The following is a 26,956-nucleotide window of genomic DNA, read 5'->3' as shown; positions in this document are numbered from 1 at the left end:
AAGGTTGCCTTCAAAGAGCGGAATGTAATTTCAACTCCTTAACAGTTAAGGAGTGGTTACATTTATACAGTCCTAAAATTATTCTGACCCTTTCAAGGCAACTGTGAGGCTGATGTGGCCCCTGGTGAAAATTAGTTTGAAACCCCTGCTGTAGGAGGAGATTTATCTCATTTGATTAACATCAGGCAATAAGGGTGACAATAATTACAGATGCCTCCATGTGGGTTCAGGTAAGAGATACGTCTGTAACATTGTTCTTATTAAAGTGGCAATCAGTGCAGGTTACAAGGTGATAAAATAAAAACAAATTCTGTCAACCTTAAAGTGAGGGAGTAAGCTGGAGCTAACATGAATTGAAAACCATTATGTGCAAGGAACTCCACATTTTTCTCATTCTGTCCCCATAATCATTTGAAGAAGGTGTGTCCTCATTTTCCTTGTGGGGAAAATAAGGCCAGGCTACAACCCAAATCCGTCAGACTCCGAAGCTCCTGCTCTCAACACCACACTGTGCTGCTACTATGAAGATCAGTACTGTCCCGTTTTTAAATGTAGTTGTATACTAAGCCCCCACCATTCATCATCCAACAACAGGGAGACCTGACTCACTAATGGATTTAACCTGAAAGTCAGAGGAATACAGAGGGACTGTCAGTGCCATGTCAGTGCCCTTTTTACTCATGCTTTTTATCATCCTTTCAGTTCACGCCTCTGTCTGCCACGATAATTAAACAGACATTTCCCCATGAAAACTATGACAAGTTCCCCATCCCCATTTCATTTAGCTGGTCCCTTTCTTTAAAACTCAAACTGAAGTTTCATCCACTCCAGACCCCCCTCCATATGCACCTCCTGACCTCCCACTGTTTCTCTTAATGATGGCATGTCTTGCATGCACTATGAGATGGCTGTCCACCTGCCTCACCTCACCCCAGACAACATGAGCTCCCATGGAATCTTGTGCACTTTCTGACTATTTCAGCCCTGGTCATACAACAGGCACTTTTTCTGCTGAAAATGAATGCATCCCAGACACTAAGTTCATTTGAACCTCAGGGGTCAACAGCACTGGCAGCTGCTAATCTGATTAAATATTTCCTTTTTATAAAGGTTCTTACCTCTTTTTCCAAATAAACCTTTTTATCATCCAGTGTATTATACAAAGTGAAGAACTGCTTGGTTTCCTTGTGCACTGCTGAAACTATAAATGCAAAGAAATCAGCACATGGATTAAAAAATGTATCAAAATAACCCTAAGCACACACTCCCCCATAAGACACCCTCTACCACCAAGAGTTGGACCTGTCAGGCTGACACTATTGACCTGCACTCTGGGCAGAAGCCCCACAGGTAACAACAAAAAAAGCATGCACAGAGCTGCAGCAGGCTGATGGCACAAAGCCAGTCTTAAGTGGCCCAACCAAGAGGGGTGGCTAGAGGAATCTCCCTGTCAGATGTGGGTTTCTCAGAGGTCCTTCAGGTGAGGAGTCCTGGGTAGAAGGTGGCAAGGATGATGAAGCCACCACTCAATGTCTTCCTGTTTGTATGGCTTCCTCCCTTCCCGCACCCCCAAGAGTAGGAGCTGTAGCCTGTTCACTTTTGTAACTTCCACGGTGAGCACAAATCCCTTCAGGAGACCCTCTAAAATACCCCCGAGACGAATGGCATCCCTAACCAGGGGCAGAATAGATATCAAATGAGTATGAATTCTCTTCCCATCCCTGTGCATGTGACTAAGGAGGCACTTATTTACCAAGGCTCCCAATATCTTTACCTATGAAATTATTCTATATCTCTGCCTAACTCCCCTTCCTCACTTTTCCCTATAGAAAAATGATTCACAAGGAAATGGTCAAATTCCAGAACTGTGAGTGTGCTGTGTTCACCGGAGAATGAGGTCACTGAGGTGAAAGCTTCCTACCCAAACTTACCCCTTCCATTCTGGTTGGGTGGCTGGGCAGCCCCTGTCACATAGCTCTGAGCCTGTGACCTCTGAGCTGCTCTAAATTCCCATAATAGAAAGCTGCCCAGAAAGAGGTGAAATTCCCAGACAGGGGTTCACAGTCAGGCTTTGTAAGCTGAGCACTTCACTGTAGCTGTAGCTCAAGACCCTGATACCTAAAGGTTATCAGGCATGGCACAGCCGACACTATGATGAGGTCTGGTTTCCTGCTATGGACTCTGGCTCCCTGAAAAGCAGGTTCCCTCTGGAGCAGCAGGACTAGCAGGGTGGAGTGGGGCAATGGGGAGGCAGAGCAGGCGTGGGCAATTCTGGTTTCTTGGGCAACTGCTATAAACATTTAAATATGATTCTTTAAACAAGTCACTTTTAATTTTTATATTCAGTAACAGCTGTGTCTCTCTGATGCAGTGCAACTCAAAGATAGGTGGAAGTCAGGGAAATATGCTGAACATATTTGGTAACAGAAGTTAAAAATCTGATACAAGTACTTTGATTCAATAGTAACAAATGTTCCCAAGTCAAAATGTGTAATGTATAGAAAATCACATTATGACTAATCAGTATAAAGTATTATTATTATTATCACCAAAAGCTTTATAACAGTGGTACTCAATCCTGCCTGAAAAAGAGAATCACTTGGGGACCTTTTAAACTCCATGATCAATTATATAGGATTCTTAGGGAACGGGCCCCAGGTGATTACAATGGGTGGCCAAAGTTGAAAATCACTCTGTAAACCAACCAACCAACTTTCAGCTTAACTGCTCAGGAGTGTAGCTGTCACCCATACTCCATCCAGCTTAAGGACTGGGTGATGGGTGCAGGTATTTGATGACAATATTTTTTTAAAGATTTAATTTTTTTATTTTTAGAGAGAGGGGAAGGGAAGAAGAGAGAGAGGGAGAAAAGCATCAATGTGTGAGAGAAACATCCATTAGTTGCCTCTCACCCACTCCTCACCAGGGGACCAGGAATCCAACCGGCACCCTTGTGTTTCGTGGGACAATGCCCAAACCACTGAGCCACACTACTCAGGGCCTGATAATTTAAAAGAGAAAATGATGTAGATATTCTGGTACAACAGATTAAAATGCTTCTGGTGTAAAAATGTCCTATCAAAATGACTTTAACATGTGAAATTTACCCTGTGAAATATACAAATACAAGGTATTACTTATTGTTAAAAGCTTTAAAGTAGGCAGGGTAGAAAATTCAGAGAAAAAATTTAACTTAAAGGTTGAAACTATTTTCTGCTGAGAAACTGCTATTGTTGATACATGCCCCAGAGCATCTGAATCAAACTTGAAGACTGTAATATTCAGGCCCTGACTGCTGTAGCTCAATGGGTTGGGTTCCCAGTTAGGGCATATGCCTGGGCCAGGTCCCCAGTTGGGGGTATACAAAGCAGCCAATTGATGTTTCTCTTGAATATCAATGTTTATCTCCTTTCTCCACATCTTCCCCTTTCTAAAAACAAAACAAAGCAAACAAAAAAAACCCCACTATAATGCTCAGGATGGTGGGGAAAGACGTGAAAGAAAGCATGATTCTGGACTCAAATAAGGACAATGCTCTAGACTGAACTAGAACGATGCCTGAGAGGCCAGGATCTCAAGGCAAAGTCTGAGTTGGATTTTAAAAGATAGTCAAGGTTTGCTGACTGGGGACTGCAGGGCAGTGGCAGTTGGACTCACAGACTGGCTCACAGGCCAAGACTCACACCTTCCTGAGAAGGCGAGGTCAAGTGGTGACTCTGGCTCAATGATGCAGGACTTCATTAGTGCACTTAGGTTCTGAAGATTATCTGATAAGGTAGGAGGAGTTACTAAATAGAGCTCTTAAAGAAAGAAGGTAAATTATCAAATTTGAGAAAGATCTGCCAGGCAAGAGTGCAGAGAAGGGATCAGACTCTGGGCAATGATGAGAATGTAGCTACAGCAGAAATCCTAAATAAATGGACTTGGCCATTACTCAGAAATGGAGCATGCAGAGTAGTGTGACTCAAAAGTGAACTAAGGGGGCCCAGCTTGGCTAGACAGTGATGCCATGATCACGAAGAAAACGGGACAGGGAGGCTGAATTCAGTTTTGTGCCTGTGAAGTCTGAGATGTCCAGACTTCATATGAGTGCATATGAAATGTCATATGAGATGTCAAATGTCAAATGACATATGAGATGTCCATAAGAGTGGGAGCCCATAGGAAGGGGTGATGGTCCAGGACTTATTTACAAAGGGTATCTGAGCTGATCTTGAAGGATTTTGTCAGACAGAGGAGAAAGGGTCCCAGACACAGGTTGAGACCTCAGGTGGCAGAGGCAGTGTGAGGACTGGTGAGGCCAGAGTGTGGACTTGGAGTGGGGGCCCCCAGGGCAGCCATTTAGACAGGAAAGAATAAGGAGAGAGGACTGATTTAGGAGGCCCTGGGGGGCCCCTGAAGATTTCCCAGCAGACAGATGCATGGATGAGAGACTCACAGCAAAGGCTGAAGACCAGCTAATGGTCACTCAGCTGAGTTGAGATGCATGTAAGAACAGGTATGGCAGTAGCAGTGGGAACAGAAGGCAATGACAGCTTTGAGGACCATTCTATGCCTGACAAGATGTGGTCACTGATTCAGACTGAGGGAGATAGAGTCCTGGATTACTGAGTGAATATGATGCTATTAAAGGCAAGGACCACATAAGCCCGAAAGTTTGTAGAGAAGGACAATGAGTGAGATCTAATCTAGAGATAACAGGGTCATAATGTTCTATATAATTCTGGAAAGTGGACGGGAAGCTCAGTGGATGCAAATGGCTGATTGGGATGAGTGCTGGTTAAAAATATTGCTCTGTAAGAACTCAACTAGAGTAAACTGTTCATAAAGAGGACAGCAAGAGCGTATCAGTGCTGCTCCCAGGGTTATGAGTTGCTCATCAGGGCTACATGGAATGAGTGCTGAGTGGGCCTGACAATATAAAGGAGTCCTTTACAGGGGTTACTTTCACGGTCTGTGCTATGATGCACACTCTACTACACTAAAATGGCACAAAGCCCTTAAGCTCCTGTCCCTCCCAGGACCAACTTCGAGAGCTCATTAGTGGTCAATGCACCTACTCTGGCGGTAGAGTTCAATAAATCTCTTCTGATACTGTATTAGCTCAGCTCGGCTGGGCACTTCATCAATCTTGCGATGCAAAATCGCTATTTCTCGATTTCTTCGAGCCTAAATGCAAAAGGGAGGAAGAGAAAACACTATTTGGTAAAAGGCCTTACATGTTTTCTGGGGAGCCAAAACATTTCCTGCCACCCACCTGCCCTGGAATATAGGCCTAAAATTCTGCTGTTGGCTTTAGGGCTCCATCTCAGATTCTGACTTTACAATATATGGAGAAGGTGTGGCTGCAAACTAGAACCACAGAAGGCACCAAATTAATGGACAAGAAAGGGGGATTCTGAATGGGATTGGCTATGTGGCCAGAGCGCCCAGCCAGACCACAAGGCCCCAAAGGACTCTATAGTAGCCAGTTCCATCAGTGCCAGGTGACAAGGAACTGATGCCACCTTGCCTCCTTATACATTCCAAGTCCCTTCATCTGGCTAAAAAGCTCCCACAGCTGACACCTAAAATACCTCTCTAGTATTTTCTCTTCACCACAGACTCAGAGTACACGGGCCAGAGTGGCTCACTGACTGCGTCCAGGAAGGTGCAGCAGTGTGGTGTGGTGCAGGGGAGAGCGCAGCCCCTGAGGCAGGCAGCTCCGTGCACATTTTCCCCAGCAGGGCGGATGCCTGAAGAAAGCTGCTCAGCTCCCATCAACACGTCCAGTCTCAGGAATAAGTGGGCTCTCGGTGCTGCCCTTTCTCTGTGCCTCCTTGTCCTCTGGCTCCCCAAGCTGGCTTTACTCACAATGGCAGATGTGGCTCTCTAAATCACTGGAGAAATATGAGCCTCCAAATGACAAACCCACCATCCACTCTAGTACAAGCACCCCCCATGGGTGTTCAGGCTCTGACTCCGTTTTTATTTTTGGAATCTAAAAATATAATTATTCATACTCTTTTGTTTTAAATTTAAGATTTTATTTATTAATTTCTAGAGAGAGGGTAAGGGAGGGAGAGAGGGAATAAAAGGTCAATGTGTGAGAGATACATTTATTGGTTGCCTCTCACACGCCCCTAGTGGGGACCAACCTGCAACCCAGGCATGTGCCCTGACTGGGAATCAAATGGGTGGCCTTTTCAGTTCACAGGCCAGCTCTCAATCCACTGAGCCACACCAGCCAGGGCCAATTATTCATTATTTTTACTGCATCTCTAAGCTTTCCCTTTCTACTGCCTCCTTCTCATCAGCACTTAAGTAAGTTCAAATCCTGCACTCCTTAAAAAAAAGCCCTTCCTTAAACCCTGATCATGTTTCGGCTACCATCCTTTCTCCTCCTTTGAACAGCCAAACTGCCTGAGAGCCACATACTCTCTGTTCCTCTAACTCCTCATTCCCCTCCAGACATCCTTTACCCAACACTACAAGTGGCTTCTTCAACACCCCACTGAAACTATTCTTGGCAATGTCACTGCACATCTTTTCTGGCATATGTCTAATGGGCAATTCTCAGATTCTAGCTTTCTTAACCTCTAGCAACATTTACCACTCTACTGAGCTTTTGTTCAGCTGTCAAGAGATCCCAGACCCATGTTTTCCTTGCCTTCAGCTGCCCACTTGGCATCAAGCCTGATTCATGCTTCCTACTTTCCCTTGGCTTCTTCTTAGAGGGTTCAGCCCAGGACCCCTTCATGGCCTGCATTTTCACAGCTTCGATTATCACCTACATAGATGACACCTAAGCTCCAGCTCAGACTACAATGAGCATCAGACCCCTGGACAGAAATGTCCACTTCTTGGACATTTCTACATAGTTGAGTACCCTAACCTTCAAAAGCCCCAAACGGATCTTGCTAATACTCTTAGTCACACTACAAAACCCTTTAGTCCTATTCCTTTTCCTTTAATGTTTTTTTTTTTTTTTCTCAATGAATAACACAGGCATCCACCCTACTCTGCAAGTCAGAAATCAAAGCAACATCCTTGACTCCTCTTTTTCTCTCACCTATCAGTCAGTTCCATCAGATATAGCTTCTCAGTCTCTTCCCTGCTGTTCATTTCTGTCCATCCCCATCCATCCTGTTCTGGCTCAGGCCCTTATGATTTTACTGTGGCTTCCCTCTAGCCATTCTGAAGCTATTCACAGTTTGGAATTTGCATATAAGCTCCCTTGTACTTTGATGCATATGGATGTATCTTGGTCCTCAAAGAGCAAGCCAGCTCCCAGAAAATGGGCCATTCCATTTATTATTCCTGAGATCTAATTAACACTAAATATAATCATGCAGTTAAAAAGATTCCAAATACACAGCTATACTGTTCTGTGTCTCACCCAAATTTAAACAGTGCAACAAAATAAGCAGGAGCCAGAGATAAAAAAAAACAACACTGCCCACTGCCCACATCCCCACAGCCCTTTGCCAGAACCTGCCTTCCCTTCCCAGATAAAAGAAAGAAGGCCTGGGCTGGAGTACAACACAAGTTAACTATTGGCCTTGAGCTACCATGGGCAATGTAAGGGATTTTACAATGCTATTTTGACTTTATGTGAATGTAGCTTTGGAGCCAACTTTAAAACCTACCTCCCCCATACTTGATATCCTCACAAACCTCCAGGGTAATCAACTAAGACAGCTAAAATGGGCACTTAATTTTAAAGGGAAAGTATTAGACAAGAACACTGGAACCTGAATGCTGGCTCTGGCACTTACTAGCTGCTTGATCTTGGTCAGGTACTTAATAGATTTGAATCAATTTCTTCATATAGAAAACAAGGCTAATACCTACTCTTGACCAGGGTGAAGATCTAATTAAGTAAGACGATAGTGAAAGTAACATACCAATGTGAAGCGTTATGAACATCTTAAACCACTGAGTTACCCTCTCGAGAGAAGGGCAGCAAACAGCAGCCTTAGTACCATGTCTGTCTAGTTCTCAGAGACTGAAACTTTCCAGTCCTGCTATAGGACATTCATATCTAGCTAGATACATTTATATATTTGTGTGCTGTTGTTTTTACTCACCTGTAGTAAACGGATCTTATAAAGCTTCTCTTTCTCCATATTATATCGTCTGTCTAGGTCTTCCTAAAAATTGGAGGAGGACACAATTACCTGGGAATAGGAAACTTGCATTCTTTGACAAGGTCTTTTGAAGTTGAATGCTTTTTACCTTTTCTCCCCCTTCCAAAGGCCCCGAATTTCTTTTCTCAAATGACCAAGTTTTAGGGCCTGGGTCCTGTGTCATGTGAGACCTTTCACCTCCTTTCACATCCCTTATAACAACTCTTCCTTCTTCTAGGATCCATGCTGAATCCAATGTTCTTAAGTGAAGTGTCCCCCAAATTCATTTACCACCCCCACCAAAAACAATTGTAACTTAAAGAACTCATTGCCCTGTGTCTCTGTGTTGAAGGTGATACTGATTTGCTTTCTAGGTTTCTATTTGGAGCTGCACTGTCTAATATGATAGCCACTATGATAGTACACATGGCTACTTAAATTTACATCACCTAAATGAAAAAAAAAAGTCAGTTTCTGAGGTGCTTTAGCCACATTTCAGTGTAGCTAGTGGCTGGCTACCATACTGAACAGTGTAGATACAGAACATTCTGACAACTACAGAAAGTACTTTCGGACAGAGCTGAATTAAAGAGAAAAATTAGTTAGCTCATTGAACATAGTAAGTTAAGAGACATGGATGGCTAGATGGTTTGCTGAGTTAGAGAAAGCTCCCTGACCCACAGCATGCACACGCAAGTGCACACACACAGGAGAGGCAGGCAGGCAGACAGACAGACACAGTCTCCTCCACAGGGTTCAGCTGCAGGCAACCCACTAAACTTCACCACATGAGTTCTGAAGTTCATTCTCTGGGAATTTCTAAGGGCACAAAGGGAAGAGAAACCCGAGAGAAGGCATATGTTTAAAGGCTTTCCTGCTTCTCTCTTCCTCCCCCGCTCCCTTTTCTCTTCCTTCTGAAGCTCTGCTGGAGTGCTGGAGCCCTGGAAGCACTAGTTTAACTCAGGACAGGGGTCACCAAACTACAGTCGAAGAGCCAAATCCTACCGCCATTGGGCCAAATCTGACTCTGCCTGTTTTTGTGGGTAAAGTTTTATTGGAATACTGGCATGTGCTTTGATTTACATATTGACTACAATTGCAAGGGTGAAATTGGCATACAGAGCTAAAAATATTTACTATCTGGCCCTTTACAGTTTGCTGACCCTGGAATGTAATACCAAAAAATGAGTTCTTTCCCTCTCCACCACCCCCACCACTCAGAGCCTGTGGGTTCTGACCGGCATGCACAGCTAGTGCATGCTCTCCCCTTCTCAGAAGAGACACCAGAGTAAAGACAGAACACCTGCACAAGAACCCCCGCCCTCCCAGAACAGTGGCCTTCAGGGCCATCCCTGGTAAGGTCCTGCCTCCATCTGAGGAGCAAGCTATATAAAGTGGGGCAATGTTCCTGACAGACTACAGATGAGGAGTGGCCATAGAGAAAATTAAAGTAGGCATGAGAAAGTGTCACAGAGAGTATAAAGCTGGCCACCACACCTGTAGGGAACACTGGCAGCCCTGACCATGGGCAGGTACTCACATTATGAGACATCACAGGGGTAAGGGCATCATGTGGCTCTCCACTGGAAAGGGTCTGAAATGATAAGTAAGGTGAATGAATGGGACAGAAGCTGAGAGTCTAGATGTAGGAAGGGGTAGGATGGAGGACAGTTCACTGACTATGTCTGGTCAGGGAACAGAAAGGAAACAGTTATATATGAGCCCCAGATTTTAAATTGCTCTTAAATGTCTATCAGTTACACACAAGTAAGCTAAACTTGTCTTTGAATGCTAGTTATAATCCTTCTAATGAATTGCTGAGAAGAGAATTGGGATTCTAAGTCTGTGATGTGTGTAAACTCAAACGCTGGCTGGGCTGACAATTTGAGCCTCAAAGATTCAAAATTTTAGAAACAGCTAGCAAGGCAAGTCATGCAATGATGTCCCAGGACACCACTGCACTGCATGGCCTAACTCTGCCACTCCTTGTTCTCACATGTAGGAAGAGTAGTGTGGCCTGGCTGACACAACCCCACCATGCTAGGGAGGGAGCATGTCCCTGCTGAGTGTGACAGTGTCCCTCTCAGTCCCTCAGTGAAGGGGGCAGGGGAGGACACTCCTACTGACTGGCCTGCCCAAGTCTCTTCCCGTCCCTGAGCCTCAAGTGCCCCATATCTACCAGGGAGATGGTGCAATTGATGAGTTCTGAGGCCACGTCCAACTCTCACGTCCCAAGTATAAGGGTGCTCAGGAAATAAGCTTTGAATCAAGTGTTAGAAGGAAAAACAAAACATAGCAATCCTTAAAATCTTACTTGGTAAGAGAAGTGGACTTTTTTTTTCTGTCCTTGTGTTATAATTTAGTGCCTGATGGAGACCCAGTGTTTGTTTAGAGAGCCAGATGTGCCCCTTTAGTCCATGGAGCTTCTGCACTGTTGGGGCTCTAATATTAATCCAGCACTGCTCCCATTTCCTGCTTATTGCTGCCTTTTAAAGATTGGGCACAGGGTCCCTAGGCAGGAGTGGAGGGTGAAATGAGTAAACTGGTACTAAATTTAGAGAAGAAAAGAGTGAGTGGAAAACAGCTCTCAGGTTCCTGGAAACACCCCTTTCCTAAAGGAGGAAGATTTGTAATCTGGTAATTCTTGTCTGGAGTGGCTCTCATCCATACCCACTGCTGCCTTTTACCCACCAGAAGGAAGATAAGGGAGAAGGAGGAAAAATCTAACAAAATCATGTTGAAACCAGTTGACAAATGTGTGTGCACAAAATCCAGTTAAGGGAATTTGTCCTTTTCAGCCAGACCTTCCACTGGTTAATTCTCTAGAAATCTTTTCATGGTCAGCACCTCAGGGTTTGAGGGTTCCTTCAGGAACTTTACCTTTTCTTCTCCACCTAGTGCTCTGTCAGCTTTCAGGTTTTCAATTTCCTGTTGTAGACGTGTCATCTCCTCCTTTAAAAATGATATAAATATTTACAAAACCTGGACAAGCTACAAATTGGGTACACTTTTTCATCTTGATCCAGAGTCTTATTTTCACATTTTATGAGTTTATGCTAAAACAAAAAAGTCTATTAAGAACTAACTGCCCTGATCTCCAATTTTCAGCCTGGGGAAATTCTTTCCAAGAGGCTACAGGCAGCTGTTCTTCAGTCAGAAGAGCCTTTTCTTTGTAAAGGGCAGGTGAGACATGCAGGAATCACTGGGGCATGAAATAATTGGGTGGCTCGGAGCCCACTTCCAATTGACCTTCTCTGTTTCCACTTCTCCACAAGCCTGTCCACCTTTCTGGGTACCCTCTAGCCTGGAGACCTGCCTAACCAAGCCCCTCCTCCCCTGGAATATACACAGGGCTCACCTGGCCTCACCTCTTGCCTCCTGCTAAGGTCATGGGCACCTGCACACCCATCACTCCCACTACTAAACAGTGAGTTCCCAGATGGTAGAAACTAGGGCTTACACATGACAAACATACATCCCAGATTTTCAGGACATCCCTGGTTTTATGTAATGTTATTCCTTTATATTTAATAAGACTTTTATTTTCAATACATGTGTAAATTAGAAAACATTGTAAAGAACTGTGCTCTCAATTTTTGGGATTTGACACACAGTTAACTAAACTACCTCACTTCAGCGAGGGACCTACCACAGTGCTCTACTCATCTTAAGCAACTGACCCATAAGTGCTTGATGAATCTATTACTTTTCTAAATGCACCTGGATAGGATGCCACAACAGGACAAGGGGAAGCAAAGCAAGAGATTTTACAAGAGTCCTGGTTTAATGTCTGCAGACATCAAGCAACACTTACTCGACAATGTGCTTTAAACTCCCGTTCCTGGCTTTTTAGATTTTCATTCATGGCTACAAGTGCTCTCAAGTTCTGCAGGATACTGAAAAGAAAAGACCAACAAATGACATATGGCAAGGCATTTTGATTTTATGAATCACAGCTAAAACCAAGTCTCAAGCTAAAAAAGGAATTCCTTTTTAATTTCCTTTGTCTCTCCCAAGTGTCTAATGAGCTCTCCACAAATGATTAAGACTACCATTATTGTGGGCGCGGGCTGCAAACCAACGTGTCGCAGGTTCGATTCCCAGTCAGGGCACATGCCTGGGTTGCAGGCCATGGCCCCCAGCAACCACACATTGATGTGTCCGTCCGTCTGTCTGTCTGTCTGTCTGTCTCTCTCTCCCCACCCCTAAAAATAAATAAAAATAAAATCTTAAAAAAAAAGACTACCATTATTTAATTGAGTCAGAGTTCATCAAGCTACATTCAAATAAACATTACAGAATCCAGAATGAAAATGTTAACTGCAGAAACATCAATGAGTTTCAAGAGTTCTAGATATAATTAATGATATGAATTACCCAGCAGTACTCAAAACATAGTAGGGAAAACTATTTTTAATTATCCATTCTGAAAAGAAAACATGTTGCCTAAGGTCATTAACACACTTTGAAAATAAAAATGTCAAGTATCTAATAGTACTTTGCTCCATATCATGACAGAAGGTTTTCTAATTATAAAGCCAAGTAAATTGTGGGCACTTCTTTGCTAAAAATGTCTATCAAACCCAGAAATGCTCAATCTGTGCCTGAAGCTTTTTATGATTTCAAAATCTCATTTGAGTGAGTGACACTTAGGAGATATTACCACTCAAACTGTTTAGTGACAGAAATGTCAAATGTAAGTGCTTCTTCTACATAATTTAAATTGTCTAAAAACAGGCAATTTAAAATGTGGAAAAAAAAAAACAGAGGCTGATTTTCACAGAAAAGACTGCACTTTTACTCCCAAGGAGACAAGGCTTAAAGCAAGTGCTGTTAAAAACTGGTAACATTTAATATCTACAACTGTGTTTTACAGATTCCCAATTCCAGATGAAACACAAGTTAACTAAATCCTGAAATCCTGAATCTTTCCAGTTTTCTTAAATATTTGGCTACAATTCCCCAAACTTAACGTTCCATTTTTCACCCATCCTCTCTGACTTGGAATTATTGAGAACTACTGCTGTAGTATAAGCCATACAGAATTTACCTGAGCATCTGATGACAATACCAGATACTCAAACTGCAGATAAGGAGAACCTATCAGATTGGCACTGCTTGCTTTCATTCCAGCAAAAGAAACTTTCAGCCTAACACCTAAAAATCTTCTCAAGACAAAGACTTACAGACTCAGAAACTGGTTTATGATTTGCTCTGATCATTAACCTTCATTTTTCCTTCTGTTTTCACAGGCATACCTCTTATTAAATACCTGATTGCTTGTTTACACAATACAGGTCCCACTTTGGAGGCCCCTTTGCAGCGCTGCCTCTTGAAATGAGTCTCAACCATTTAACTGAATTGACTTATTTTCAGGATTAAGTAATTGAGTCAATGAAATAAGGAGCAATCTACAACTTCGCTTCAGGAATGTAAAACTTTATTATTTAAAAGGGTGAGACTGAAGGCACCAAAGTTCTGCTACCTTGCAACTATTTTTCCTTTCCTGCCCAAGAGGTTGAGAAGAAAACCTACTTCAGTAAGAAGATTTTAGGATGTTCCTCTTAGCCTAACCTGAATTAAGTATGCTAAACAAGAAGGCTTCAGGCAGCTGACATACGTTTATCAGGGAGGTTCCTCAACCAACCTAATTTGAGATACTGTAAAGTATTGTAGGTCCCTTCCTCTATCACCTGGTTCTTATCTCTACTCAGACCTTTAGTTACTATAATTCTGTTTCTCATCTTTGGACCATGTCTTTTTAACCTTCTTGCCAAATTTATCACCTCTAGGATACAACAATTCCATACCAAGATGACGACGGTTCAGGGATTCCGACCCATCTCTACTTCATTGTTCCAGTCTCAGATCACATTCCCTTGTCTCCCTTATATCAGGCAGCAAGAGACCATACTTTATGCAGGCAGGAACCATGACCCTTGTCCGCAGGAAGCAGTTACAAAAAATACACTATCTTCCTTCATCACCCCTAGAAGATTTTAGGGATGGAAGTCTCTGACAGGGGTGTGAGGCAGGATAGTAAGAAGCTAGGAAAATTCCTTGGCAAGTGGAATAGGAAAACTGAGACACATAGTTGAACAAACTGCTCAGTAATTTACAGCCAGATATAGAAACTCATCACAGTAGAAAGCCCCGGGTGCCTAGCAACGGGCAGAACTGGAGCCAGACCTTACCCCCAAGGTAGCCTCTCTTCCCCTGGCATATTGATGGTCATGTGGTTTAGAACCCCCTGACCTTTCACATCACTGGTCATGCAGTTCAAACCCTCCCCTGACCTTTCCTCCCTGGGGAATAACAACTATGCCTCAGGTGTATGAGGTCTGCCCAGAAGGTACCCAGCCATGTAATATGAAAATCAGAGACATTGAACAAGATACAAGAAACATTGTACACAGGACAATGACACCTCAGTCCCCTTCAAAGTAGGGACCTCACACAGTTCTCTCCATTGCCATCAACTGCTCTGTCGTACCTTCCTGAATCTCATCAGTGGTCTGAAATCCCTTCCCTTTCAAAGGTGATTTTACTTTTGGAAAAAGGCGTAAGTTGAATGGTGTCAAATCTAGGCTATAAGGGGGCTGAGTCAAATGGATGATTTGATGTTTGGCCAAAAAAACTCTGCACAAGACATGATGCATGAGCAGGCATGTTGTTGTGATAAAGCTGCCAATCACCAGGTGCCCTAATTGAGGTCTTCTGAATCATCTGAATAGTTTCCAAGGAGGAATGTTCAAGCTTAAAGCAAAATCTGATGCAGATGTGTTGCTCTATTCACACATTTGTTTGGAATGCAATGGCCACACAATATACTTGTGCTCACGTCTAACGCCACCACTGACTAATATAGTGAAATCATCCTTGTTCACACATGCACATTCCAGTCTACTCTCCTTGGCTGCCACTGATGTTACACTGGTGTCATGCTGTTCTTGTTATATTAACAATGGCTGGACTTTTTCTGGAGAGACCTCAAGTTTCAGCTCCAGGCCCAGAAAAGCAGCAAAACTAGGCAGGCAATGCCAGGATGCCAAGATCAGCTGCAATGACTAATGACCCCCTGCCCTGGCACCAACCAATCAGTAGAGACCATGATCCTGAAAGGACACATCTGGAAAAGCTGATGCATGTTCTATTGAGATGCTCCCCTGAGACTTCCCTTAAAGTCTGGAAATTGGGTAACACCCTTCAAAACAAAGAAGCCAGCATGTGTTCTCCTTGGGGCATGCCCACTTACATCTCGTTTTTTCAAGTGAATTTTCTTTCTCTTAAACTCTAAGGGTCCCCATGAGACTTGCAACCAGGGAAGCAATAGGCAGGGGCAGCTCATCCCAGGCTAACCCCTTGAACCTGTCTCCATGGCTCCCTTTTCTCTGACTTTCCAGTGAGCTGACAGCAGCCTCATCTTGGCTCACTTCTTTCCCATAATGTTTCTAGAGCACTGAAGCAGCCTCACCTAGGCTTTCTCCTGTTGCTCCTTCTATCCTAAGCCCTTCTTGTTCCACTGCCTCCGGCTTTAATAAATGTCCTCTCAAAATAAAAAAAACAATTAATTAAAAGAAAACTGGTAACAATGGTTGACTCCAGGAAGAACTGAGTATCTGGGGGATGAGGTGGGAGGGAGACTTTTCACCATGTACCTTTTTGTACCATGTATAAATTACTTAGTTTTTAAAAATAGAAAAATGAAAAAATGGTTAAAAACCCCAAAACATATTGCTTCTGATCTTCAGAGCAACTGGGAGGAACAGGCAGCCCAAGCACATCTCAGCACATGACTGAGCAATGGGCACATTCTGGATACCATGTGAAATTAACTGACCTGTATGAGGACAAAATGACCTCTGGCTCCTTAGTCCTGTGTTCCAATCAATTAAGCCACCAGGTACTGGAAAAGTTACTTTCTTTAAATAAAAAAAATAAACACATGCTGAAGCCTCTTACCTTGGATCAGCTTTGGATTCTATCTTCTCGAGGGATGCCTGTTCCTTGTCCAGTTTCTCACTATAACTCTTCAACTGCAAGAGAGAATGGAGGCATTGTTGCTAGAGCTTTGGCAGAACAGAAGAGCAAGCGCTTCCACTCTCCTTCCCCTTAGTTCCACCTGTACTCCACTTCTGACAGGTGGGTGAACCCACAAGATTTAGCTATACACTGAGAAAATAGGTGGACATGAAAAATAGGATGGGTTGGAGGGACAATGTAGAAAGGTCAAAACCAGACCCTTCTTGATGCATACTGATAGTTAATAAAACCTTGGCAACAACTTTCAATCACAGTAGCAAATGGGTAAAAAGTCAAAAGTAATGTTGACAGCAGGTACCTTTTACTAGGAAGGAGAACTAGAAGGAGTGGCTGTGAGAGAGAGACCTGGGTTTAAATGGCAGAATGCCAGTATCAGGTTTATTAACAGGGCAGGACTAAATCTCCTATCTTCTTGAATAATTTCACTTCCATTTTCTGAGTCAGAGTAAGGTTTTCAAAAAAGAAATTTTAAAGAAACTTAAAAAGAAATACAAATTATAGAGTGTACAATTATATTACATAATAGAATACAAAGCCACTGTTAAAAATGTAATTTGTAATAATTTCTAATATCTACTGTTACATGAAGAAAACAAGGTACAAAACCACAAATATAATATGCTTACAATTATTACAAAGAAATGCATATATTAAATGTATATGAAGGGGGACCCCTCCGAAAAAAAACAGGCATTATTTTCTGGAGGGTGGGTCCCTTGTAGTACAGGCTTTCCCTGCTAGGTGAGTGTTCTCGGAACCCATCTGTATCAGTGTACCAGCTGCCATTGTCGTGAGAGATTATGTTTGGCTTCAGTGAATTTTTTTTGAAGACTCTTAACGCGTTTGTCCATTTCAATAATGGACAACTTATGACTGCATCCGCCCACACCCTGGTAAGTGTTCAGCAGTTTTTGACCAAAAATGGCATGACCCCCATGCCCCACCCTCCCTATTTACTGGATCTTGCCTAGAGTGACTTTTGTTGGTTACCCCAATGAAAAAATTCCTCAAAGGGAAATATTCTGCTGATGTAGAAGAAGTGAAACAAAAACAACAGAAACACTGAAAGGCATCAAAATCAATGAGTTCAAAAAACTGTTCTGAGTAGTGGAAAAACCATTTTGACAAGTGTACTGCATCAAATGGAAAGTACTTTGAAGGTGACTGAAGTTTAAACATGTAAGAATAAATACACACTTTTAAATAAATAAATTCTGTTTTTTGGGTCCTCCCTTGTACATGTATGAAAGAATATACATGTTGCTTTATATGCATAAACTACTTCTGGAAAGATCCATAAGAAACTGGTTACACTAGTTATCTCTGGAGAGGGAAACTGTGTGGCTGAGTTACAGTAGTATACCTCATGTACTTTTTGAATTTTGAACCATGTGAATGCATTACCCATTCAAAAAAAAAAAAAAAACACACATTAAAAAAGTACCAAGGGCTCTAGCTGAAAAAAGACCAAGCACAAGTTGCAGAAATTCCTTCTTGCCTCAGGTCCTAAAAATCCAGACTATTATGTTGGAACAAGGGACAAGAAAGACAGACAGTAGACAGAAATGGACTGAGGAGGCCTACTGTGTGGAATTAGCGGATGCAGAAGGACTGGGCTGCAGGGCTGGGATATGCATCAGGATCAGCCAACTGGGCTAAACCACATGGCTGGGCTCCTTCAACCCATGAGCTAATTCAAGAGCTGGTGCTCAAATCACAGAGGCAGGACAAGGCCCCAGAGAGTCAACAATGCCCAGGAGAACTGGAGAGTTGCTCGACACCAAATATTAGGTACCATTGGCTGATCATACCAAAGAGTAGGGCCCACCCTCTCAGAATAATCACATGAAGCAGACTGCATAAAATGGATACACAGTCCACATAGTTGGTAACAAGAAATCTGAAAGTCAAAGACAGGGAAGGGATCCCATCAAGAATTATCAAACACCTGAAGAAAGAAAGATACAACCATAAAAAAGTGTGTGGAGGACAGTGAAGGCTGGCATCATACAGCTGGAACCCGCAGGGGTTAAGGAGGAGATAGTTAACCACAAGCTTCAGTAGAATGCGACTGTAACTTTTGCAGAAAAAATATTTATCATTTACATAGCCTGGGAACGGAGCAATTATGCCTGTAGTTTCTCCCTGAGCCTGTGAAACATCCTTGAGTTTTATCTTATAAAATAAACATGGAGACCATGTTCAGGGTCATTGTCTCTCCATCAAAGGACGATATCCCACCTGGTGGCCACTTTTCCTTAAACTGTCTGTGTCTGTGTCTTTCTTAATCTCCCATTGCTGCCCCCTCAGGGACCTCCTCCCCGAGCAGGTCTCAACAAAGTGTATAAACTTAACATGAATTTTTATCTGAAGAAATAGTTTATAGCTCAAGAAAAACTTGACACAATTTATGCCCTTAGAGAGACAGGACAGGATACAGCGTACATTAAAAAGGATTAATCTTGCACATAGGAAATTAAAATTGTGATTGCTGAATTGAAAAAGTGGACAGGCTAGAACCTGGTGGCCGATGCAGGGGCCTGCCAATCTGCTGGCCTTCTTGCAGCGGTGTGCAGCCTGCCCTCGTAGATGGCATGTAGACATCTGTCTTCTACTTTCCATGCCTGGCTTTACTTTTCCTAAACTTACTGGAAAGATAGGTCTCCCCCGGTTTTCAGTGCCACTAGGGTATCCTGGAAGAGCAGGTTTTGATGAAATGGTAAAACCCGTGAATAATGATGTAAAAGGGTTCAGTGTACTCATTTTGCCCAGTCTTTGCCTCGCATTGGTACGGAGACTGAGGTCCAAACACAAAGCTCATTACTTATTCATGAGCTTGGTCTTCAGTGTTCTGACAAAATCAGGCTTCTTTCTAAGTTATTCAGAACTAGGTTTTGTAGAGCTTCCCATTTTTGTAGATGGGAATTGGTTTGACTGTCCTACTAGTAAGCTCTCTTAGAGGTCTTTGGTGCCACACTACCAGCTTGGCCCTCTGAATGACCTTTCTGCCTTAGTTTCCCTATCTGCAGAACAGGGATGATAACTGTGTTGTTTGTGCTGTTGTGAAGACTCAGTGGACTTAACATACAAGTGACGGGCCCAGAGCACACCTACCACATAGTAATGCTGACGGCTATTATTATTTGAGGATAAGCAGATTACTTATTACTGATTTAAATCACACCTCTACCTTTCCAGCACCTGAAAGTGGCTTAACAAATACCTGATTTAGTGTTCAGCACAAAAAGCCACTTAGGATTTATATCCTAAGGCATATACATGGTTTAGGAAACTGGTTTTCCAGATTGTTACACACAGACTGATCCATGACTTGGCGCACTTCATGTTAGAGACTCTTCAGCATTTTTTAAAAGTAAGACAGCAGCAGAAATTCCACCCCAAGAATTGGTCATCTAATCCATAAGGAATGTAATCACAGAAGAGTAGAAAGAAAGCTCATCTGCCCTAACACAACAAAGGCATCTTTAGAAAGAATTTTATAAGAATTTACTCTAACTGCCTGATTTAAACATTGTAACAATAATCAAAGTGATCTAGTCCAGGTCAGAATTAAAAATCTTAGTCAGGTTTTCAGGTGTGTAAGTGCTGCATACTGCTGTAAACATAAGAATTTTAAACAGGCAGATTTCATGTGAAATTTTAAAAAACAGGGACTGGTTTGGTTTCAGAAATGTCTGAAGATTAGTCCAGTTTCCATGAGGTCCACAAAGTACCAGACAGGGCACTCACAGAGAGGCCCTTATAGAGTATAGCCATAGCCTGAGCTCCAAAATGACAATGAAAGCTCTCCTGGTCCAGGTGAGGGTAGTATTATGGGAATGCAAAGGACAGAACTATCTCACTCTCCTCATGACAGGGCTGGCATCAAGAAGTGTTTGTTTTGCTCGTCTGGTTCCCAGGCAATCTGATGTGGGAGGTAAGCAACACTCTAATAAAAATGTGAGATGATACACTCATAATCTGAGTTAGAAAATGAACCACATGCTCCAAAATATAACAGTGAATCCCCTTTTCTTTTGAAACCTCCTCCCCCATCCCACCTAGGCTTAGTCAGTAATTTTGAACAGCAAATTACATCACTGTGGTTCTCTCATATTACAAAGAGAAAGCATCTCACTCTCACAAAATTCAGTATTTTGGAGCTATTCACATCCTGTGGCTTGAGGAGCAGGGGCCATTGACTGTGAATGACCCTTCATGTTCTTCATTGTGGCCTGACCCACCCCGCATCAGGCCTGCCTTCCTCAGGAAGCCTATCCTGACCCGTGCACCCGCTCTGTAATGCCTCCCACCTAAATCACTGATGCGTTAGATAGAACACAGAAGCATGGATAAACTGATGGCATGGGTCAGGCACTATCATGTGATTGCCCTATGCCCCCAAATGGACCTGAGCCCTGAGAAGGGATTCATGACTCCTCCACACAGACTGATGGCACATGGCATTCATAACAGTGCAGGTCAAAAATGAATTTTAAAAAGGCCCACGGAGAAAGGAAAATCTGCTCACCTCTGTCAGTGTTTTCTTCATTTCATCGTACCTGGCTTGTAGATTGGTACGATTTGCCTGTAGCTGTAAAGGAAACAAAGAAGACAGCTGCTCTTATTCTTACATCGTAGATATGGGTGATAGTCCCATTTCACAGGTGAGAAAATAGAAGTGCAGAAAGATTTAAACTGAACAAATGTGGGAATTTTAGAAAGTCTGACATCAACAAATGAAGGAAAAACTCATATATAATATAGTATCAACTACATGTCAGGAGAGATACCAGATATTCTGCATAAATCCTATCACTGAAACTTATGTTCAATGGAAGAATACAATATCTTTATTTTAAAGATGAAATATAGACTCAGAAAGAAAGTTACTTGACTTGACTAAAGCTTCACAGCTGATAGCTGATAAAGCCTGGATTTAAATTCAGGTCTAACTTTTCTATATGGCTACAACTGCTTCAGTTAAACAACTTGCTCATTCACAGAACACAAACTGCACTTCAGTACTCAGGATTCCAGCACAAAACATGACTGACTGGCAAACATTGCAAGAAAGAAGAAAGGATTCGGATTTCAACACTAACAGGAAGAAAAATGATTACCTTTATTTTTGAAAGTTGCATAAATTGTAAACTTACATCTCAAAAATGTCTTTCCCCTTTTCCTCACTAAAAAGGTTTATATAGATAGCCTTGTGTTGTCTATGAACTTTTAGAAATCTGAAAACATTCCATTAAAAGTTCAAAGGGTTTGCACATTTCTACTTTGAAAGGGGAAATGGCAGAAACCATCATCAAGTTACTTGTTACCTGTGTATAAATTAACCCTGAGAAACTTTATCCTGTTATCTCAAAAATTATGTCAAAATGACTTTGCTCCATCCTTGAACTTGTAAGCAACTTATTGAGAATTGTATCATCGTCAGAAATCATTATTCCTCAATCATACTTCTTATACCAGTCTTCAGATCGATGAGTAGTTATACTTCAACAAGGCGTATGAGGAAGCCAACTCAAACAGACAGCAAAAGTGACAAAGGAGGGAAGCAGGAAGGCTCTGGCTTCTTCCTTTTTACAGGGAAGCACCTGTTCAGGGACAGCTTTTATTAACCTATTTATTTAACTGGTAGATGACAGTATTTCTGGAGGAAGCATTTTTTTTCCTCTTGAAATCCTAGTGTTTTAACTCTTGAAAACTCTTTGAAGCTACAGGAAGGGGTCCTGGCATTTTCCCATGGGCTTCATCCACCTGCCTGCCCTCTTCCCACTCCTGCACCCACCTACCCATCTGGTATTTACCCAATACTCTGCTCAAATGAGTACTTTAAAGTGGGGAAGAGCAGCAGCTAAGACCAGCCCATGAGGTGCCCAAGGAAACAGTCGCCTTATTCATTAGGAAGTTCAAGGAAGTCTTCACCAACAGATTTACACTCAACAGCTGGATCTTGGCAGGGAAGTAGATGAGTGCTAAGAGTAGAAGACTCATCTCTTCTGTTAACTAATTTAACTAGTAAGTGTTTTACTCTTCTTCTCATCTGACCATATTTTCTTAAACAGGGCTGTCCCAGTAGCTAGGCTTAGTCTTCATTTTGCTGTAGTCCTCCAGGTTTCTCCTGCCTACACTTTTTTTCCTTAATCTTCATCACCCCAAAAATTCAGCAGCTGGTTAACACTTTCTTACTTGATTCCTCTTTCTTTCCTCAATCTTCAGTGTCTTCTCAGCTATCTACCAGCTGCACTGCAGTTCTGTGCCACTGCAACATGTTCGCTTGGATCATGGGACGTCCTCTACTCCTTCTCTTGCTTCTACCCCTCCCCCATTTCTCTGTTGGACTAAACTTCTCCAGGGCTCCTAGCATTAAGGCCACAGGTGCATCTTGGTTGCTTTCCCCCTGCATTACTTGTAGGAGAGGTTCTTAAAGTTTCAATTCTCTGTTATACTCTTGATATAAATGTAAATTGGTAAAATAATTGATAAGTAATTTGGCAGTTTTTCAGAAAACTGACAATGCATGTATTTTTTGATCCAACAATTCTACTCCCTAAAATATATCTTAAAGACATATTTACATATTTGTGCCAAGATGACGGCATGAAGATATTCACGGTAGCAAAACTTGCAATTGGGAAAAACAATCTTGGAGAAGCCTACATATGCATGAATAGGGGTCAGGTTAAATAAATTACAGTACACATATACTATGTCACAGTATAAGGTAGATCTATATGTTCAAATCTTGGTTTCACTGTTAATAAGCCATGTGACCATGGGCACAATTACTTCCTTTCTATGTGTCTCAGTTTCCTTATTTGTAAAATAAAGACAGTCTACAGCCAGACCACCTGGAATTCACCTGATCTTATCTGATCTCAGAAGCAGGGTCAGATCTAGTAAATACTTGGATGAGAGAGTACAGTAATAGTACCTTCTTTGCAAGGGTGTTGTGTGAACTGAATAAGTTAATTAAAAAAAAAACAAAACACCTTATAGTCAGTAAAAAAAAGTCCTTATTAGCCATTATTATTACTGAAAGAGAGATATCTGTGATAGAGTAAGAGAAAAACAAACTCAATTTTGTAACCAGACAATCCACCATCTCCAGGTGAATGGGCATATATAAGTACTTGCAAAGGTCTAGAAAATAAAGGCTGGCTGTAAGAAGCAGAATTTTTTTTAATATGGTTCTATACTATTTGGTTTATTTAGCTTATATGATTCCTATAATTTAAAAGATGTAAAAACCTGGTTGAAGCGCGTAAACATTGATATAGAAAAAAATGTATTTAGTATAGACACACACAGCATATGCTCTCTCAGTGTGACTCACTATTCAGTGTGCACTAAGAAGAAAGTGTAAGATGGTCTCACAGGGCCAGATGAAATGGCCAGGGAGACAGCTGAGAGAACAGGAGGAGCTAGAATTGAAGCTCTAGAGACCTGGATTCTTATACAAAAGGCTTGTTAGGATTGTTGTTTGTGACCCCTGTCACTTCTGACAGAATTAGAGACTATTACAAGATGAAAAAATTCCATAGACCAGCTAGCTGAGAGGTGAGCAGCAGAAGGACAAATTTAGGGACAGTAACAAAGGGGTGTCCAACCCGTGTCCCACAGGCCACATGAGGCCCAGGATGGCTATGAATGTGGCCCAACACAAAATTGTAAATTTACTTAAAACCTTTTTTTTTTTTTTGGTTATCAGTTTTTGTTGGTGTTTGTGTATTTAATGGTGGTCCAAGACAACTCTTCTTCCAGCGTGGCCCAGAGATGACAAAAGGTTGGACACCCCTGGCAGAGGCTTCATATTTTCTTTTTTGACAGAATACTGCAAACTAAAATAGGTATAGCAAGTTACCTAGAAAAAAATGTATATTCTTACAGCCCAAGAAAGTGTTTATGAAAATGATGATGTTGGTTTTACATCTTTATAAAACATTCACATCTAGGCTTATTTGGAAACATTTTCTTCTTTGGTTCCTTATATTTGCATAAAGTTTTGGTTCATTAAAGTCCATTCCTGTTTATATTTTCATTTCATTCTTGAAGCAGTCTCTCCAGGTATATTTTTATATGCTAGGATCTAGGATGTGGCCCTAGGCAAATCCCTACCTCATTTTCCTCGTCCAGTTGGCCTAACTACATAGGCAGGGGTTATTGCACATGCTGGTGCCACTGCAATAATGATTACTGTCCTTTACTGACAGACTGCTACATATTAGGCAGTATGCCTAAAAAACAATAGGTTCTTGGTAAACACAGGTTCAGAGAGGCTTGCCATTTTCAGCTGGACAAAGAATGTGCCAGGACTGCTCCTGGAACAAGGCAGAGCATTCTTTCTCTCCAAGTTTAGAGTTAAAAGAAACATCTACTCATGCTGAGATACTCTGGTCCACAGGGTCTATAGTATCCTCACAACTATCCTCCCTCAGAGGAGAAAAACATTCTGATGGATAGAGCCTCATACTAGATTCATGCCCATCTTTTTGAATCAATCAGTTCTTTTTGAACCAATCAGTTATTTTTGAACCAATCACTTTCAGGTTCTTTTCTCTGGCAAGGATCAGGAGTAAAGATTATATTCTCTGTGCTATGAATTAAGATACCTAAATAAATCATCAAATGAAAACCAATCACAGTCCACCTTGGTATCCTTGTTTGCTTATAATTCAGGGTGTTTGGTAAAGAAAACCTATTGTTTGTTCACCTGTGGTAGAACAAATTCTAACAGAACAAATTCAATCAAAGAAATGACTGGCTAGACCATCCGATATAGTACTATCTTTTGAAAATGTGGGATTTGAAAAGATCAAAAATGTGTAAGTTCAAAATGCCAACTGCCACCCATTTTTAAAAATAATTTTTTCAACAATTGAAATTACTGGTGAACTTCAGAAAGCAATATTCATTCCCATTTTCTCCTGCTACATGTATTTTTCTAATTAATTAAATCTTATTACCAATGCACATAACAATGCTTTATCTTCTAATGACTGTTCCTGAGTCAAACCCCCCAGCTTCCTTTTATGTCTACTTTTCAAGGTGAATATATAAAGGTCTTTCTAAAACAGTACTATCCATCATCATACATTACAGATGCCATCCCACAGCTTTAGAGCTCTCCTAAAAATGATCTGGTTTCCTCCATTTTCCCTAGGATCACTAGTCAAAGCCACCAAGAGCTCATGTCTGGACTACTGGATCAACCTCCAAATGGTTCTACTGGAATCCCTTCTCACCCAAATCCAATTAATTCATGCTCCCAAAGCAAACAGAATGTTCTTTGAAATATGCAAAGCTGATCATGCTACTTTTCTACTTAAACCCTAAAATGGCTTCCACTTTCCTTAACATGACCTCAGATGGCTCTGCTGACCAGCTGCCTCACGCATGACTCCCCAGCCAAAAAACAGAAACTGGTCAAGACTCTTCCTCTTCCAGGTCTTAGTTCACGCTGTAGCCTAAATCTTCACCCAAGCCCCACACAGTTCCCATGCAGACTTCCTGCCTAGCCAGCACCTGCTCATCTTTCCAGCTGCAGTCCTTTGTGACCAAGATTAGATCAGGTCTCCCTATCAGCTCTCTAGACTTCTCTTTCAAGCACTTACCACATCACAGCTCTAACTAAATGATTCATGTGGTTTGTTTAGTGTATGTCTCCCATTACTATCTTAAGATCCTTGAAAGCGGGAATATCTCTTTCTTCATTTATCCTCATGGTCTAGTTTAGTTCCTACCATGCAGAAGTGCTGAGTAAATATTTGTGAATTAATAAATGCTACTCTAGCCCTGTGATCTTCTTCTAGAATAGAGGTTGGCAAACTTTTCCTGTAAAGAACCAGACAGTAAATATTTTAGGCTTTGTAGGCCATGTGGTCTCTGCTGCACCTACTCAACCCTGCCACAGGAGCTTGACAACAGACATAGAAAATATGTAAACATGGGTATATATTTATTCCAAAAAAGCTTCGTTTACAAAAACAAGTGGAGACTGGGTTGGCACAAGGGCCATAGTTTACTGACCCCTGTTCTGGAACCTCCTTTGACCATTTTATCACAAAGACCTTAACTCCTCTTCACTTCTTGAACAATGGTTCCATTTTACTTGAATAAACTTATGAAAACACCAACCTCTTCCAGATGTTTGGTCTTCTGCAGAATCTGTTTGTTCAAGGAAATGACTTTCCGACGGTGAAGTTGGGAGGTTCCTAATTTTTCTGGACTTTCTTCAGCTGATAGCTCAGACTGCTGTGGAAAACAGGGAAGGCAAATCCAAAGGATTAATCAGTCCATTTTGGTTCATGTAAGAGAGATCCATTCCTGCTCAATCTGGGCAGAACACCACTGGCTCCTGTGTACAATGTAGATCCAGAGAAGAGACTCAGCACAATGATCACTCCCTGTCCATGTAACTACATTCCTGACACAGGGAATGGCATGTGCCGAAGCACAGGAATATAATATCGACATAACTGTGGTTATATTGCTACCATCTGACAAAAGGCATCATCAAAGGTCTTAAACAGAGGAATAACATGGTCACATTCACAGCTTCATATTACCACTGTGGAGTTATCATCAAGAATGATGAATTGATTCACTTTCATCAATGGTTAAAAAGTTTAACCATTCAGAAGCACTTACAATGAAAAACATTAGTCTCTCAACTTACTTCTCCCCACCCATGGGCTCTTTTAACCATTTATTTCTCTTTTTCTGGTGTTCACAGAACATAGATTTAAGAGGCATCAAAGTTGCTGACAGAGGCCAGTAGGAAATTCCTGAAA

At 41.9% G+C, this 26,956-nt stretch overlaps 1 protein-coding gene across 3 annotated transcripts in view; it reads right to left on the bottom strand.

Annotated features, from left to right (window-relative positions):
• CCDC93 (coiled-coil domain containing 93) overlaps positions 1 to 26,956 on the bottom strand; it is a 96,880-nt gene that overhangs the window by 10,584 nt on the left and 59,340 nt on the right. For 2 of the 3 annotated variants that reach the window (XM_036023638.1, XM_028533487.2), the window contains exons 12-20: positions 26,301 to 26,417; positions 20,683 to 20,745; positions 16,071 to 16,144; positions 11,923 to 12,004; positions 10,989 to 11,060; positions 9,649 to 9,702; positions 8,070 to 8,132; positions 5,061 to 5,169; positions 1,119 to 1,201 (exon numbers count right to left, since the gene is read on the bottom strand). In XM_036023638.1, the coding sequence (XP_035879531.1) occupies positions 1,119 to 1,201; positions 5,061 to 5,169; positions 8,070 to 8,132; positions 9,649 to 9,702; positions 10,989 to 11,060; positions 11,923 to 12,004; positions 16,071 to 16,144; positions 20,683 to 20,745; positions 26,301 to 26,417 (717 nt within the window). The remainder of the gene's footprint in view (positions 1 to 1,118; positions 1,202 to 5,060; positions 5,170 to 8,069; positions 8,133 to 9,648; positions 9,703 to 10,988; positions 11,061 to 11,922; positions 12,005 to 16,070; positions 16,145 to 20,682; positions 20,746 to 26,300; positions 26,418 to 26,956) is intronic. The other variant, XM_036023637.1, reaches the window with a different exon arrangement.

Source organism: Phyllostomus discolor, chromosome 4 (genome assembly GCF_004126475.2).
Source record: "Phyllostomus discolor isolate MPI-MPIP mPhyDis1 chromosome 4, mPhyDis1.pri.v3, whole genome shotgun sequence".
Classification (NCBI taxonomy): Eukaryota; Metazoa; Chordata; class Mammalia; order Chiroptera; family Phyllostomidae; genus Phyllostomus; species Phyllostomus discolor.
This window is presented reverse-complemented; position numbering and strand designations above follow the sequence as displayed.